The following is a 17,949-nucleotide window of genomic DNA, read 5'->3' as shown; positions in this document are numbered from 1 at the left end:
AAAGACGTGAGATGTTACAGAAGAGGTGGTGGACTCTATGTGGCACGTGTGAAGCCTGGGAAAAACATCAATTTACTTTGTATGATAACCAAATTTGTTTAAGAATATGTTTTGGTTATACAAAACTGAAGAGTGGTGTCTAGATGTACGTAGAGTGTTGCGCAAGTACATGTGGGCTGCTTATCTAGAGAAAAAAAAAATCAGTGTCATAAGGTCACATACTGATGAGCCTAAGTTGTGATCACAGTAAAAGGACTTTGTCCTTCTGTAATCCGAACAGACAGACTAAATTTGACTGGGTCTTATTCATCAGCAGTGGGTCCCGTTGAAAAAGAAAAGAGTTAACTAGTAGCTACTCACTGCTCTCAACGCACTGCAACTGCCTTTTACAAACAAATCATGTGCTAGCTCAATTTAAGCGCCGGCACTTGGTTCAAGTATATAACACGTTGTCATTCCATCTTTCCAAATGATGATTGTTTGGTGGCGGTGGTAGTGACGGTGGTTGTGGTGTGTGTGTGTGGGTGTGTGTGTGTGTGTGTGTGTGTGTGTGTGTGTGTTGGGGGAGAGGGGGGGGTTTAAAGAGAGGCTGGCTCCTCCGCCCGTCGCCTGGAAGAGGAGCTCGGGCTCATTATCCTGATGAAATTTGCGCAGATGTGTGAGCTGCCGACAGACTCTGCAGTGACACAAACAGCCAGCTCTGTCCCCTTGAGCCAGTCAGGTGATGAAAACCGGAGAGGCACGGGGGCTGAGAAACGACGGCCATTAAGCAAAAAAGAGAGAGGTGAGGGAGGGTGGAAGAGGGGGGGGGGGGCGGCGGTGGTGTTGTGGGGTGGGGGGGCAGGAGGGGGAGGGGGAGGGGGGGGCTTCCTCGTCTCTGTCACGCGGGAGACAGCATTACATAAAGTAACAATTTCCAAAGCCCCTTCTTAAAATTCCAGATGAAAATGAGAATGTGCGTACGTGCGCGGCGTCTCCTCGCGAGGCGCTAATCTGGCCGTATCCAGATGACGAGCGGACTGCCACTTAACAGGGAGGAGATCCACTTTGATCGCACGGCCCCCGGGGCAAACCTATCGCGCTGCCTATTACACTGCTTCATTTGCATATGCGGGGCTTATGGGTAGGCTGAGATCTAGTGTGAATGTTCTAAACTGCAGCAGGGCTCACTGTTGCTGGAAAGATGTCCACGCTGGGAGCGGAGAGAAGAGCGAGCGCTGCTGCTGGCCCAGAGGTTAGAGGAGTGGGCCCGTCACTTGAAGGTCACCAGTTCAAACCCTCAGATTGGCTGAGAAAATCCAAGAAATGCTATACCATGCCTCAGCAGCTACTGCTGCAGTGTGTTCCATAGAGTAGCCAGCTGGTTGGGAAAAGTAGCCAGCTAGGAGGACATGCAAAGTTTTGCACCACAAGCTCAATTTACTGCTCTCTCACACATTTTATAGGCTCTATTCTTGACATTTGAAGGAGGATTAATCAATAGAATTGTCTTAGAACAGCAGAGCTGTTTTAGGTGGTGGCAAACATCAAAACATCAGCATTATTACGATGCTCTCATAACAGCTTTCTCTAATAGTAGAGACCTCTAATCGTAGTAGAACAATTATTTACAGTATAGCAGTAAATCACTAAATTTCAATAAGGCAACATTTAGTTAGTTTAGATAACCTTCAATAGACTTGTATATGAACATGTTTTGCTTTTACATTTTCACAGCAAGACGCACAATCATTTGGGAAACCAATGGTTTGTGTTTTTAAAAAAAATCTGAAATAAATATCACCAAGAACAAATAAATATAATCAATGATTATCCTGTATGAACATGAAATAAATAAAATTAAGCATTTCTCCTATTTCTAAAGCCTTTTAGGGTTAAAGCACATATCTATTTTGCTGAACATCATTGTGTTGTAATAATCACACGTGCTAAAAGATGGTCTTTGGACTCACTGCCAAAAGGCGACTGGCACTGCACTTAGGTTCTACTGTGTGCTGTAGCGTAGTTGCGTGGAGATGAAATTCTATCCGACAGCTAGGTTATATTGCACATCACTGACAACGTAGGCACACAGAGTGGCAAGGTACACACTCGCACACACTCAAGCCGTGTCAGAGAGTTTCACTTTTGTTTTCATGATGTGGGCCTTTCCGTCTCTCTTTCCGACTGGATGAAATGCAACAGATGCAGGAGAGAGAAGCAAGCAACAATATGGTGAATAGTCAGATGCAGCCCGCATTAAAAACAAAAATTACCATTAAAACAGTAGCTGGCTGTAAACGAGTTAGTAGTCGGCTATTTGGCCGGCAGCTGGCGCTTGTGGAACGCGCTGCTGTTGAAGAGCCCTTGAGCAAGGCACTTAACACCCAACTAGTAGAAGGCAGTGGCTGTACTGGGCAGCTGCCAGGTGGGAGTGTGTGGAACTGAGTGAGTGTGAAGTGTGAAGTGGGGTTTTGCTGAAAAAGAGCATACGTGCTCAGTAAACTTTACCTGGATGAATAAAGGGCTTTTTTTTAAAGAGCAAGAAAGTTAGAAGAGCCCGTCTCAGCTGTTAAAGTTCCACCTGAACAACAACAGGTGAGTGGTGTTCGTTTTATCCTCCTGCCTACTTAGACTACACTACGTAGCTCCACACATTCCTCTTGATCCTTGTTAGCGAGCCAGGGACCAAAAGCACCCAGTGATGTTATTTTCTACTTTTGGAGTAAACAAAAAAAAAAGAAAAGCACAAACTTCCGCTGTGACAGAACTATTTTGCTTGCGTAAACAACGTTAACCAACCACTAAAAGGAGAGTGGTCTACTTTCTGCACTCCACTGGGAATTCATACTATACAACGTCTCCTCTTAAAACTAGGGGGATACAGCAACTTCACACTACCGATCGGAGTGCAGTGCATCAGTTGAAACATTTCCAAATTGCTACACATACACCTAAGCTTTTATGAGTGCCTTGGCCTATTTGTTAGGAAAGGAAAATAACTTATTTTGCTCCTTTGTAATGATAATAGTTAATACAGAACGTGCATCGGTACATCTGAAACCCTCATTCACCAGACGATCAGTGTTTTTTTTTTTGCTATCTACAGATGTAGCCTATGTAGAAGTCCCACTTTTTACTCTGTGCTTTTACTGAACTGATGCTGCAATTTGGCTCGTTTCCAAAGAGAAACTGTCTGGAAATAAAAACATGTTTTCCTCTCTTTTCAGCCATGATGTGTTCTGGTAACTAGCTGGTTGAGAGACATTAGAGTCTAGTCTTAGAACATTCTACTGTACTAAATTCAAGAAGGAACTGACAGCAATACTAATGCATGATTTATGCAGAATAAACACACAAAGGGGGACTTATTTAACGGCAGCAAGGCAGGGCACATTGAACAGCAGTTAGTCGAAATTCAAACTGGTGCAAGATGGAGAGGAGCAAGCAGAAGAAGAAAAAGAAAATCATGTGCGGAAAATCACTTTCCACACACGGGCATCAATCGGCGCGAATAATTCCTCAAACTTTTTTAAGTCCGACTTTAAATGGCATTACATATGTAGCGAGGCATGAAAAATTAATACGCTGGAGTCTTGGAAATGTCAAGGGTAATGATCTCCGCGGCAGCTTACCTCCTTAGCTTTCTGTTTCAGTCGAGCTTGCTCTGGGTCCTCTTGCCTGGAGCGACTCTGTGGAGTTAAGGGGGGGGAAAAACACAGGTTAACAGCTGGTTTAAGGAGCCCACCCCGCCCCCCCCCAACCCGCCCCCCCGCGCCTCATCTGTTGCGGCCGCTGCAAAAATAGTGCAAAATGGGAACAGGATACAGGGGTGTCAAGGACATCGTATTTGAATTCAGAGAAGTGCAATGGAGCGCCCCCCGGGGGGCAGTGGCCTTTAAACCCGCTCCAAATCCAGCCCTAAATAAGCCGCTGGAGGGGGATTCTAATCAAAAGAGGTTATTAAAAATTCTGCACGAGCCAGCATACACACACACACACACACACACACACACACACACACACACACACACAGACACACACACACAGACAGACACACACACAGACACAGGGCAAGGGATGTTGCTGAGTTTCAGTGGCAGTGGCTGTGTGTGTGTCACTGTGAGCCAGTGTGTCTATCCGTTGCTTTGTGTGTGTGTGTGTGTGTGTGTGTGTGTGTGTGTCCCTGGCGTAACAACACAGCACTTCTATTTTAATCAGGAGCCGGGATCTGGGTGAATGTACTTGTCCCTGGGAATCCTTCACCACACAGCCAAATGTGCGGGTGACCACTGCAGGCAATACTGGCAGTTTATCGTACTGTGGGCTAACTGGATATAATTATTTTGTGAATGTGGACATGATCTTGATATTTAATTTTTTTTTTTTTTTTTTTTTTGGCAAGTATTTTTTTTCTTTTGGCAAGTATGTTAACACTCTTGGAGAGCGTCAGTCCTCTATGTGGTTTAATAGATTTCTTTCTTTCTTTGACAAATTAAAAAGGCATATCATGTATGCATGTGAAAAAAAATGTCAAGGATAACACAATAAAAGCCTGTTCTGGACATTGTTGTTCCTTCATCCTATCATACAGTATACTCTACCTAAATTCATTATACTGTATTAAAATCTATTTTCTTTTTCAGTTTCCTTCTCTTCCCAACGCCAAAACAATCAGAATGAGCACTGGCCCTCATTGTTTCCTCCAAAGCGAGACTTCCCACTCCTGCCTCGGCTCTCTCCCTCCCTCTCTCCCTCCCTCCCTCCCCTCCTCCTCCCTCTCTGTCTTACGGACAGAGAGCCGCTCCTCCTGGCCTCCTCCTCGCTAATTGGCTTTAAATATATCAGGCGGTTCACGTACTGGTCGGTATCTCAACTAAGACTAATGTGTTTGCCCTCCGGTCGGCCGGAGCATCCCTCAAGACTTGAGTCATATTTTAAATGGACGCCATGGAGGAGGGAGGGGAGGGGGGAGGGGGGGGGGATTATTTTAGTAAGTTCTTATTCAAGAGGTCAAATTAGCAGGCGCTCCGGCAGGAGAGAGGCGGGCGGGGAGGTGGGGGACGGGAGGGGGGGGACGGGAGGGGTAGGTACAGATGGACTGTTTACAAAGGGCAGCGGTGCCACTGGCATGCTTTACATCTCTTCTGTCAGCTGCCCTGGTTTTCTCCCTTACTGGAGAGAACAGAGGGGAGAGGGGGACGCATACTGGGTGCTAGATGCTGACCAGCTTTGTTGGGGCGGGGGGTGCGGGGCACTGTACTCCATTACATTTACATGTTAGGCATTTTGCTGACGCACTTCTCCAGACCGAATTAAATAATAAGCTAATTAGATAAGGACAATTCCACCCTCGGATACTCTTACTGTTGGATATCATCAGTCTGTGATGTTCAATGCATTCCAGAAGTTATTTTGTGATGAAGTAATTTACCTTTTTGATGTACCCACTTTCCCTCAATCTACTACTACTTCAGTTAGTGATTTCCTTCGTTTCCCAGATTGACTTGAGCTTGTTTCATTTAGCTGTGGGTTGTACATGAGAGTAAAGTTGGCATGATATTGGATATTATGTGGTTACATTTTCTCAAATATCGATACACCAGTGGTTGTAAATTCTTCCAGCAATCACAAATATATTAATCAATGTGGTTTTAGTTGTTTCCTTTACAAGTTAAAGCGGAAAAACCAATATCCACCAAATATGAAATATCAAGCAAACTTTACTCTGGTTTTACGTGTAGGTGGAGAGAGCAATAGCGTTAGTGGTAGCTGTCGTTGCCACTCAATAAAAAGTGAGTCACACCCCTTACGTAAAACACAACATGTCTTGTGGCTGCATTGCATTCTGGTCTATTGAAGCTACTGTCAGTGGAGAAATTGGTCTCTCTCCCTCTTCTACGATGGATTTCTCCCTGTGTGATTGTTGAACGTTGGTGCAAAATGGTGAATCTAGAAAGAAGCCCTCGCTCTTTGATTCTGAGGGACTGACACCACAACCTGACCTTTACTGTTGACATTTTAGACAGTTGAAGTTTTTTTCCTATTAAACTCAATCCTAGCTGCGCAGGAAATATCTCAATGTGACGTCACATCGTCTACGTTTGGGCAATTATCCGTGGGAATAAGAAAAATAAACCACCAAACAACAAAATTGACCCAGGAATGCCAGGTACATCGTCAATAGCTGTTTTTTTTACAGTGTTAAAGTGTTTTAGGGTGGATTTTTCTTTTAAATTCCCTTGAATCAGCCAGTTGTACTGACATAACAGATGTAATAGATACCCTAGAATGATAGAGAAGTTTTAGGTGAAGAAATAACATCCATGGAGAAAGAGTAGGAAATTACTTTTAGGTTGTAAGGCAGTGTGTCTATGTAATATACTCTCATCGAGTAATGATTTGATTTCCAAACTTCCCCATGAACCAAAAAGCCATGGTAACAGGGCCAAAAAGCCACAGACTGGCAGTCTGTGGAAGTCAAACTATCCTCAATGAGGCTCTTGTAATCCAAAAAGCCCTGAGGTAAGCCCTTCCAACAAGAACTTGGAGAGAATTAAAAATTTGCAAAAGTTCTTCACTAATCCTGTTAATGAAGAGAGCTTTTCACAGTAAAAAAAAAAATTACATCGTCCAACCAAGCAGAACTGTGAACTGACAGAAGGGGTCTAAAAACCTCGCAATTCCCTTTTTAACAACGCAGTTTACAGTGTCGTTTACTGCTGAGGCGATGTCTTTTTTCACAACCAAGAAGGAGATTCTCTGGCCATAAGTCCATCCTCCCAAAAGAAAAAGCAGGCAGGTCATGAGGTTTGTGTGGCCAGTGTTCATCAGCTAGAGGATTTTCTAATATCCTGCATGGCAGGGCCGGAGCGTAATAATGCAATTAAGACGGCGAGGTGTGCCGCAATGAGAATCTTTACTGTGGGACATTGGCTCCATTCAAAATTAATTAAATTAACCTAGCATTCCGCTAATGTTGCACCGCGGGGCATTTTCATTTGCAAAAGATTCCCTCTCTTTTATTTTTTTTTTTGGTCAGTGGTGATCTTTCCAAATTTCTGGACCTTTTTTTCATGCTGTCTGTGATAAATGACAGGCTGGTCTTGTGTACTGTAAGAGGCACAGAGACCCTTCATGTACGGGTCGAAGGTCAGAACAGCCAGAACAAGCTGAGGAGAGCAGACAGGTAGCAGCTCAAGGACACATTGGAAATTCATGCTTTTAAAACTTTCACATTTTATCCTCTGAGTGCAGATATGCATGTTGGATATTTTATCATGCCATAATGAGACATCCATCAATTGGATAAAAGTGACACCAACTCTTAGAAAACAACTGATAGTGCAAAAACAAATGATAGTATTTTTTAAAGGATTGCAGGTCACTTAAGTCCTTGGTCAACAAGGTGATAGAAATTCTAAATTTCTAATAATCTATATATGAGAGGACCCACTTTTTATATTGAAGGTACTCTTTGGTTTGGTCTGTTGCTTAAATAAAAAAGGTGGTCCAAGGCACAAAATTAAAAAGTCATCAAAAGAAAATATTAAAGCCAACTCCAACACGTTTTGGCCATGCTATGGGTTTCAATAAGGAGTAGCACACCAAACTGAATGAAGAACAAGATGGTGGATGGTGCTCTTCTGAACTAGAACTGAACTGAACTTCTGAAATTAATTTAATTGTTTTCTTAACATCTTTCAATTTTAGGTATATATGCAGTATAGTGTTCTTCATCTTAACATGATTACTTATTTTTGCCCAAAATAAATCTAGCAATTGAAAGGAAAAAAAGTTCCCGCAAAACTGCAAACCCTTGCAATTAAATAGATTTTATGAGGAATAACGTTTCGGTACAAATTGTCCAGATAACCTGAGGAAGGTCTTTGTACAGAAACGTTGCTGTGAAGTGAAGTGGACAGTGTGCAGGAGCTTTTTCCTTTCAATTGCTGAGTTCAGTCCTCTCCTACGTAACTGTCTTTGGAACATTCAGGTGTGCAAAAGTTTTATTGTTCATATTTTGCCTAAAATGAATCAAAAATCCTCTATGAAATCAGGGAGTGGACTATGAATTGATCTTCATTTGTTTGTTTGTTTGTTTGTCCGTTATGCACATTATCTCAAACACTACTGATTGGACTATTATTTTTTAGCATTTTAGCAAAATCCTTGGTTCTCAGCACTCATTGCTGTGGTGTTTCTGCACTGCTCTTCCCAGAGATCACCTGTCAATCAAACAGTGTGTCCAGTACTGTGACGTCTTTCTCCTTGGATTTTCTGTTGATGAAGTTTGAGTTTCTGTAGGTGGCGCTCTTTTCTTTCAGTCATGGTGGCTATCACCGCTCCTGCTAACTGCCCAGTTCTTCTTCTATTTATTCCAAACAAACCAGAAATGAAAAATGCTTTCTGTGCACCAGAGGATTTTCCCTGAGAAAGACCTACCAGACACCGAGTGTTTAGAACAGCAAATCCAAAGCTTTCATGAACTGGGTATAGGTTGAATCACTAGATGGATTTATGGATTATTACTTTAAAAAATAAAATGAACAAACTGAGATTAACGATCCCCTGCTTGGCCTCTGAGACTTAAATCTGTACTTTTTTTAAAAACTGATCCTCTCTGTTCTACCTGAGCTGTCAAGGCTTGTGACAGAGGGAGGGTTTGCAGGATGGGGGAGAAAATGGGTGGTGGAGAAGGGGGTGGTGTGTGTGTGTGTGTGTGTGTGTGTGTTGGGGTATTGCATGGGGTTGCATGGTGATCCCCCTCCCCTCGCTGTGTCCGGGGAGGGGGAGCCAGGACAGAGGAGCCCCGGGGCCAGGAGCCTGGGAGGACACAGGGAGGTCACTCCATCCACTGGTGTCACACTCTAATTCATCTGTCAGGGCCTGCGCAGGAGCAACATGCGCAAGTGCACACACACATACACACACACACACACACACACTGGAGCACGCATACACACCAGAACGTACACATACACACAGGTAAACACACAGCAAATCACACACTTACATACATACATACACACACACATTTTGGAGCACACACACACAAACATGCACCTACACACACTTATGCAGGCATGCATTCAGCAAAACACACACACCCACACACTGTGCAGCATGCACCCACACCAAAACACTTACATACAGACACATGCGAAGGCACGCATACAGCGAAACACACATACTCTCGCACGCACATACACACAAAAGAACACACGCACACACTGTTGCACTGGGACGTCCCAAAACACACACACACACACACAGCAGGATGGTGCGGTGACAGTAACTTACTTTAGCGGCTTTCAACAGGATCTCTCTCTCTTGCTCGTCCTTCCTCTGCTTCTCAATTCTCTCCAGCTGCTCAAAGAAGCGGAGCTGAGAGCGAACGTCTGCAGACTGCTCATAGCACTCATCATCCTGACAGACACACAGACAGACAGACAGACAGAGAGACAGAGAGATGGAGAGACAGACAGACAGACAGACAGACGGAGAGAAAGTCACTACAACGCCAAGAGTTGAACAAAGGTCAGAGTCTCATTTACCGGCTGGTTCTGAGGCTCTGGCCCAACCAAATCATCTCAAAACAAAATGAAAATTACATCACATACTGGAAAGAAACTACCAAATCTCAAAGTAAATTAGACTTCTGTTCAACCCTAAACAGAGAGTACATGGTGGCAGAATATTTGGCTGTCAGGACTGACAGAAAATGGAGAAAATCACTGACAATGTACAGACTTGTTGGATACAGAGGGAGGCCAGGCTGTTTGTTTAGTCATCAGAGGAGATGGAGACAGAATCTCACTTCTTACCACACTGAGAGATATCAAGACATAAGAGAGACCTACTTTGACAAAATAAGTAAAATGTTCCCCAAGTTCAATAATCTCCCTAGTCTTCCAAATGTTACTGTGCAAGTGAGTGCAATTTCAATTTTAGCAGTGACTGTTGTCGCACATGAAGGGAAATGGGCAACAGTGCAAAATGAAGAATACCGCTGTAGATAGATAATCGGTTCTTATTAGATTGTTGTTGTTGTAGAGTGAGTGTACTTCATTATGTCACCTTCTGCTTTGGTTATGTATGGAAACACTGTCATGCCAATAAAGCAGCCATTGAACTGAGAGAAGGAGAGAGAGTGTGAGACTGAGAAGGAGAGCGAAAGCGACACAGGTAGAGAGCAAGTGAAGAAGGAAAAAAGAGACAGAGTGTGAATGGCAGAGAGAGAGCAAGAAAAAGACATTGGTGGAAGGTGGGAAATAAAACAGAAACAGGTGAAAACTAGATTAGCGTCAGTTCCATGCTTGTCGGTGATGAGCGTCACGGCAAATAAGTGTTTGTCATGGATAGAGACAACGCCTCTAATCTTTTAGCAACACCTCTTACTGAGACAACAAAGGGTTTGGAGCAGAAAGATGTTCAGAGTCATTACATGGCGAGACTGATAATCTCATTTATTATATTGTAATTGAAATGTAATGATTACTATGAAAAAGGTTTAATAAAATGTGTGCGGATGTGTGATAATAAGTGTGTTTTATGTAGTTGTGTGGGTCAATCTTCATTTTAAATCAAGCATGTTAATGACTGATTTTGCATATTAGGTGAGAAGATTGGATGAGGTTGTAGCAAGTTGGAGTAATCTGTGATTGTTTAGCATAGCGTTACATTTTATTAAGAATTCCCTGCTATTTTCTCAATGTTTTACTTGGGGTTTGTACTTTTTTCTAACTCTTTAAAGCTTTCTTGCTACAAATGTAATGCATTATTCTGATGTATTAATTTTGTCTAGGTGAGGAGATATTTATTGTATGCATTGACTGCAATTGTGATGGTAGTCCATTAAGCTTTTGTGGGATGGAGGCCAGCTTACTTCATGATGTTGTGTTTAATGAGGTAGGCAGAGAGTAATTTTTTTGTGCATTGGCAAGATTGTGCAGAATGGTTATTTAATTTTTTTAGTTATTCAAAGTTGACATTGTGTCCTACATTGCATAGGTGGATGTCCATTATATCAACTAGTACAATTATTGTTGGTTTTGCTTTGTTGAAGTTAGCCAATATACAAAATTAGAGTAACACATTACAATGTATGATGTATTGTAAGTGTTTAGGCATGGCAGTTGAAATTAACTAATAAGTTCTAGTCAGTTTTCAACCTGGTTAGTTTTATGTGTTGAGTGATAGTAGAATAAATAGTACAAACTGTGTCCATTGGTATGATATGTCTTGCTGCAACAGTGTTTGTCACACAATGTTGTTTCTTAAGAGTGATCTTATAAAGGCCATCAGCTGGCCTATAAAGGTTTCTATCACAGGCGTTTCAGACATGTGCAGCTCATCAAGAACCTAATAAAAATCCTATAGTCACTTGGCCACTTCAGCAGATTTAGAGGAATCAAGATGTAAAACTGTACCTTTAAATAACTGAAATAACCACTCTCCATATCCTTGCCAATGCACAAAACTGATCAAAAACAACATCATGAAATAAGGCACCCATATGGCCCCCATCCCACAAAAGCGTAATGAACTATCACCACAATTACAATCAATGCATACAATAAATAACTCAGGCATGCCCTGTTGGCAAGCATAAAAAGACATCCATCATCAACCGCACATTCGGTTCAATCAAAAATCCCAACTTTAGACACACCTCAACCCGAACACCAGCAGTCTGGGAACAACACAACACACTCTAACTTTTGTTATTTACACGCGATGCTTCTCTTTGCATACGGCGCGCCGCCTCCCACTTGGGAAATGGGAAGGCAAGTTTAACGGGGAAAAAACAAAGTTTGTGGGTCATCAAAAAGTTAATAGGATAATTGCTTATTTCACATGTGTTTGTGTGTGTGTTTGTGTGTCTGTATATCTCCTAAGCAGCTCTGTTCTCCCTCTCGCACTTCATCTCTATATCGCTCTCTCTTTTCCTATCCGTGTGCGTGTGTGTGTGTCGGTGTCAGTGTCAGCGCGCGTGTGTGCCGGGTCGGGGTGTGTGATCGTGTGCGTGTGTGTGTTTCCGTGTGTGTGGATGTGAGAAGCCGGGTGGCACAGAGCATAAAGACACATCAGAGGAGGCTCGTCGCCAGCCCCCCCGCCCCCCCCCCGCTCTCTCATCCGCCCTCCCTCCTCTTTGTTGCAGCGCTGAGCCTGCACTCTTGCCGTAGCTCCTGCCGCCGCTGCCGAAGCCCCGCCGCTCTTTAAGGCCGCTTTGTCTTTCCGTCTTTTCTCTTTTTTTTTTTTTTCGCTGATGTCAACAGAGTGGCTTCACAGAGCTTCACGCCTCTCACACGCCTCATTTACAAAACCACAAAAAAAAAGGGAAAGAGAGAAAGAAGAGAAGAGGCACAAAACAAGATGGGGACAGCTGTAGCGCCGCTCTTCCTCCCTCCCTCCTCCTCTTCATCCTCCCTTCTCGGTGTCAGGAAAAACACATTTTCAAAGTTTCCCCCCAGTTCTCCCAACAACGCCGGGGTTTTTGGTTTGCAGTCGAGATGGATTCGTGCTTTAATGTAACCAATTAAATGTGGTTATATAGTTACATTCGAGGGCTAAGAGAAGATAAAGTCACCAATAACGACAAAGGAACGCCGGTGTGCGCAGACGGGCACCTTAGAAGGTTTTTGTTTTTTTTTTACCCAAAGTTTTAACTGACTGACTGAAAAGTCGGAGCTATCCTGTTTATCAACTTAAGTGTAAAAAAGGTTTCTCGTATAAACCGTTACGTGTTTGTGCTCGCGGCACGCTTGTGTTTTTGTGCGTGCATGTGTGTGTGAGTGAGACAGATGAAGAAAGAAAATGTGTGTGTGTGTATATACGTGCATGTCCATACTTGTGTATGTGTATGCCTGAGTGTGTGTATGCATGTGTGAATGTGTTGGTGCATGTGAATGCGTGTGTTAATGTGTGTGTGTGTGTGTGTGTGTGTGTGTGTTAGTCTTACCTTACAGGAGTCCAGTCGGTGCTGTGCGATGGTAGAAACCTTCTCCACGACGGTGCGGAGCCGTGACTGTGTGGCGTGAGAGATGAACGTCACCGCCTCCATGGGGACCTCTGTGACTCCAAACTTCTTAGCTGTGAAGGATAGACACACACACACACAAACACACACATTTAGGATAAGATGAAACTTTAGCTACCTGTAGCATTTTTAAAAATCAATATATCATTGTCAAATTAATTATGATACCTTGGTTTAATTACCCTAAACAAATGAGACATCTGGTAGCCTCTATCTCACGTCAATATTTTTAATGCTAGTGCTTCTCAAAGTTAAGACCAAATTTCCCATGAACCCTGTTGTTGTTCTGGGTCCCTCTCTCTCCCTGGCGTCACTCTGGGCACATTTGTTTACTTTCACTTTACCAACGAGAATTAACATGTTAGAAGTGATTTTCCATCCTTTCACTCATTCCTCCATCGGCCATTGTGAGAAACTCTGAAAGCTTTAGCTCCATTTCTGCTGGAAGAACAGCATCCTCTTCCTGTTTTGTGTCGTAAAATATCCCTCTGTGCCATAAAGCAATCAAGCATATTTCCCGCAAAATCTGACCTAGTGGCATACAATATAAAATGCAGTGTAGAGGCTGGTACAGGCTGCCAATCATCTCAACAAGAAGATTGTTTGTAATTTATGGCAGCAAAGAGTAATGGAATACAAAGAATAAAAACAGAAGAATATATAATAGAACATATACAAAAAAACAGCAAATGGGGGCTATAGAAACACATGCAACCAAAAATTTCACACTACAACATGTTACATGTTTGGAACATGTTTAGATTGTATTTTAGGCATTTAGCATTTCCAGACACTTGAATGATTACAGTAGGCTTCAATTCCTAAATCACCAACAGTAGGAGAAAGCAACAGTAAATAGGTCAAGGGTCAGAGGTCACAGCGCCCTGAAAATATTCCTGTAGAATAATAGTAGAATAGGTAGAATAATCTAGAATAATCAGGTAAGAAAGAAATGGAAAAGAAATAAGAGAAATAACAGCTAAGCAGGTAGAGGGCAATTGTTTTTGAGAGGAACACACACACCTACACAGACACACGCACACACACACACACTTATTCACACACACACACACACACACACGCATGGGCACACACACACATATTCGCACATAGAAACTCTTTGGATTAGTATGTGCAATTAACTCCCAGAAATAGTACTCATCACACAGAAAAGTTAATTTGTTTCACAGTCTTAGTGCAAATTCCAGTATGGCTTTACCGGCTAAGCTCCTTCATGTGTGTAAACGACATTGACCATCTCCATTCGAAGGAGAAGGATAATTTAGTTTCCTTGGAGCGAAACTCATCTGAAGTCGTAACAGAAGAGAAGAGGACAGACTTTGGTAGGGTTACTATCTGTTTTCAACTTCCTTTTAAATTATGCCATTAACATAATTTTCTCTCTGGCACCCTTTTAAGTAAACCACACCAATTATTTAAATCAGCTGTACAATACATATACCCCTCACCAGCGCGTGCCTCGAAATGGATGGAGGGAGCCCTGTTAGCCTGATAATTAGGGTGAAAATACATGTGGCGATGTCAAAAGGTAAAAGAAAACCACTAACAGGCTTCTGCTTCCTGAAAAATAAGGTCTTTGAGGAACATTAATATTTCAGAGAAAGTTTAAGGGATTGAGCCGAAGAGAGCCACGTCTCTGTGAGCAAAAAAACACATTCTTCAACTTGTACCAATACAGATCATTACCATTCACCTGGCAAAAGAACAGCCTACATGAATTAGACCGCTTTCAAATTCATTTTAGTTTCTAAGATTATTTTCATGCCTTTTTTTGCTTTATTTGGTAGTTTAGAGCGCAGAGAGACTGGATAGATGAAGAGAAAGAGGGGATGACATGCACCAAAGGTTATGCCATCTGCAATTTGGTGGACACTTTGACTCAAACCGCCTAACAAGTCGGACTAGTGCATACATTTTTAGCATGGCTAGCTCTAATGGGAATTGAACCCTTAATCCTGTCGATGTTAGTGCCATCTAACCATTAAGCTACATAGGAACACTTAAGCAGGATTCAAATAGATGCTGATATGAGTACAACCCAATGATCCACAAAGATACACCGGCTTGGAATCTACTGTCAAACATCTGGAACCATGTTTTAATGTTTTTACTCAAGTTGGGCCTATCTTGCTGTGAAGTCTCCTTAGACTTGCCTGTGTGTGTAAAGAGGGCAATGTACTTGCTGCGGAAACAAACTTTGGCAGGTTCTTACGAGCAAAAGGCAATTGGCTTTGGACTCCTTAGTGTGTACAGGCTTGCTGGCAGAACTATTATCATGATCAAATATCATGTGTTTGCTTGTGTTGCCATGGGGAAAACAATCTCCTTCCCTTCCAGTTCATTGCCTTTGTTTACATCTCCATGTTGAAGGAATAGTTCACCCAAGAAGTTTGTCATTATTTACTCACCCTCATGTCAGTCAAAACACTGGAGAAGTTGGTATGTTCACATAACACACAGCCAGCAAGCTAGCACAGCTTCATGTCAGCCTTCTCTAAAACAATTGAAGTGAACAGAAATTTGTTCTTCAGAGTTCCAAAAAGGGCAAAAAGCGACTATAAAATTACTCCAAACAGCTTGTGCAGCATAATCCAAGTGTTCTGAAGCCAAACAATTTATATTTTTGTTTTTGTTTTCATTTATAAAAATGTTTTTTTTTTCAGTCATAATTGTCTTCATTCAGATTTTGTCAAAATGATAATATTGTATGGAACCGAACCGTTGAATGCATCGTTAACATTCCTACTACCGTGGGTCTAGGTGTGGTTTTTAAAAAGCATTTTAACTGCTGCCTTTTACCCTCCGATATCTTCTCTAGCTTTGAGGTACAATTAATTAAAGTGAGCACAGTGAATCCAATAGTAATTGCCCTCTACACCGTCTGCCAAGAATACACAAAGACTTTATCTCAATTTTTCTAGACTTTCTATCGTTTGTCATGCCAAACTTTGACAGAGTCTTGATTCTTGGTGATTTTCATATTCATGTGTGCTGGCTGTCTAGACTACTTGTCAGTGAATTTATGCACCTGGTTGAATCTTTTGATCTTGCTTGTTAATGGTCCTACTCATAAGTCATACTCCTGATCTTACCTTCTGTTTTTTTTAGCGATGTGTGGCTGATCATAAGGCCATTATGTTTGATGCTTCTCTACCCTTCTTGCTTCCAAAATTGTATGTCCGTTATGTCCACTCTCGCTACATTCATTCTTCCACTGCCAGTAAGTTCTCTGAGGCTTTCAAATCTCCTCCCAACACCTGCAATATTAAGACTTCTCCTCCCCAACTCAACACAGAGGAGCTTATTTCCTTATTCAATAACACCTGCTCCTCTATTCTTGACTCTGTTGCCCTTCTTAAATTTAAAAAACCTAAGCTTAAAGCTCAGCCCTGGCTATATGACAACACTAGAGCCCTGAGGGAGTGCAGAAAAGCAGAGCATAAATGAAACGTGACAAGCTCCAAATTTCTTTTGAAATTTAGGACACCATCTAGTCAACTACCAGAAAGCAGTTAAAGGCATGAAAGCAAAATATTTCTCTGAACTCATTTCCAGAAACTCACGCAATCCTAAGGTCCTATTCAGCACCAGAAACTCTGTCGTCTGTCCCCCTCCTGGATCCAGCATCGACATGTCTGCTTCTAAGTGTGAAGGATTCTTAAAATTCTTCATCAGTAAAGTTGAGAACAAAGTGAACATTCCACCCCCTGTCTGTGATCTGCCTCACTGGTCAGATCTGCTAAACTGCCCCATTACATTGCCCTCCCTTATAGAAACTGTTACTCACATGAAATCTGCCACTTGCCCCCTTGACATTGTCCCCGCTGTTCTCTATAAGAAGGTCTTTGACAGTCAGCCACAGCATCCTCTCCATCATCAATAGCTCTCTGGCTTCAGGTACGGTCCCCACCTGCTTCAAACATGCTGTGGTTCAGCCTCTCCTAAAAAGGCCCAATTTAGACCCTTAATTGCCTAACAACTTCAGACCCATATCTAAACTACTGTTCCTGTCTAAGTAATCAAAAAGGTAATTCTTTGCCAACTGCTGTTTTTCTTGAACCAAAGCCACATAATGGAAAAATTCCAGTCCGCATTTAGGGCTTCCCGTACTGAGTCCGCCCTACTGAAAATAACTAATGACCTGCTCCTCACGGACTGGTCTGAGTCCTCCTGGAACTCAGTGCCGCCTTTGACACAGTCAATCATGCCATTCTGACCATCTCAAGCATGGGATTGGTGTTGTGGGCACTCCCTTGGATTGGTTTATCTCCTATCTCAACAATAAAACCTTCTTCCAAGTCAATTTAGGCAACTTCTCCTCCTCTCTGGCCACTCTCCCATGTGAGGTCCTACAAGGTCCTAACCTCTTCTCTATCTATGTGCGCCCCCTGGGTAAACTCATTCAGAAGTAAAATATCTCCTTCCATTGCTACGCAGATGACACACAGCTTTACCACCCTCTAAAACCAAATGACCAGTGCAGCCTGAACAGCCTCAGGGATTGTCTTGCAGACATCAAATATTAGATGGTACAACATTTTCTCCGGGTGAAACAAAACTGAAGTTGTCCTGTTTGGCTCTCTCAATAACTCCATAAAATGTATTACTATTTGCTTGGGCCAGCTGTTCACCTATGTTAAGCCTTATGCCAAGAATTATTTCCAAAATCAAGTCTTTCCTCTCGTTCAAAGGTCTGTAGAAAGTTGTACATGCTTTCATCTCCTTCTGTTTAGCTTATTGTACCTCCCTGTATGCTGGTATTAGTCCTTGTCTCACCTGCAACTGGTCCAGAATGTTGCAGCTGGGCTTCAGATGGGTTCTAGCAAAAGGGACAACATCAGCCCTATTCTGGCCTCTCTCCACTGGCTTTCAGTACATTTTAGAATTGATTTTAAGGTTTTGTTATT

At 42.5% G+C, this 17,949-nt stretch overlaps 1 protein-coding gene across 1 annotated transcript in view; it reads right to left on the bottom strand.

The window, feature by feature from the left end:
• Positions 1–17,949, bottom strand: part of LOC139910134 (transcription initiation factor TFIID subunit 4) — a 100,782-nt gene that overhangs the window by 43,559 nt on the left and 39,274 nt on the right. The window contains exons 10-12 of the mRNA XM_078283253.1: positions 12,944–13,074; positions 9,283–9,408; positions 3,615–3,671 (exon numbers count right to left, since the gene is read on the bottom strand). Coding sequence (XP_078139379.1) covers positions 3,615–3,671; positions 9,283–9,408; positions 12,944–13,074 — 314 coding nt within the window. The remainder of the gene's footprint in view (positions 1–3,614; positions 3,672–9,282; positions 9,409–12,943; positions 13,075–17,949) is intronic.

This window comes from Centroberyx gerrardi, chromosome 1 (assembly GCF_048128805.1).
Source record: "Centroberyx gerrardi isolate f3 chromosome 1, fCenGer3.hap1.cur.20231027, whole genome shotgun sequence".
Taxonomy (NCBI): Eukaryota; Metazoa; Chordata; class Actinopteri; order Beryciformes; family Berycidae; genus Centroberyx; species Centroberyx gerrardi.
This window is presented reverse-complemented; position numbering and strand designations above follow the sequence as displayed.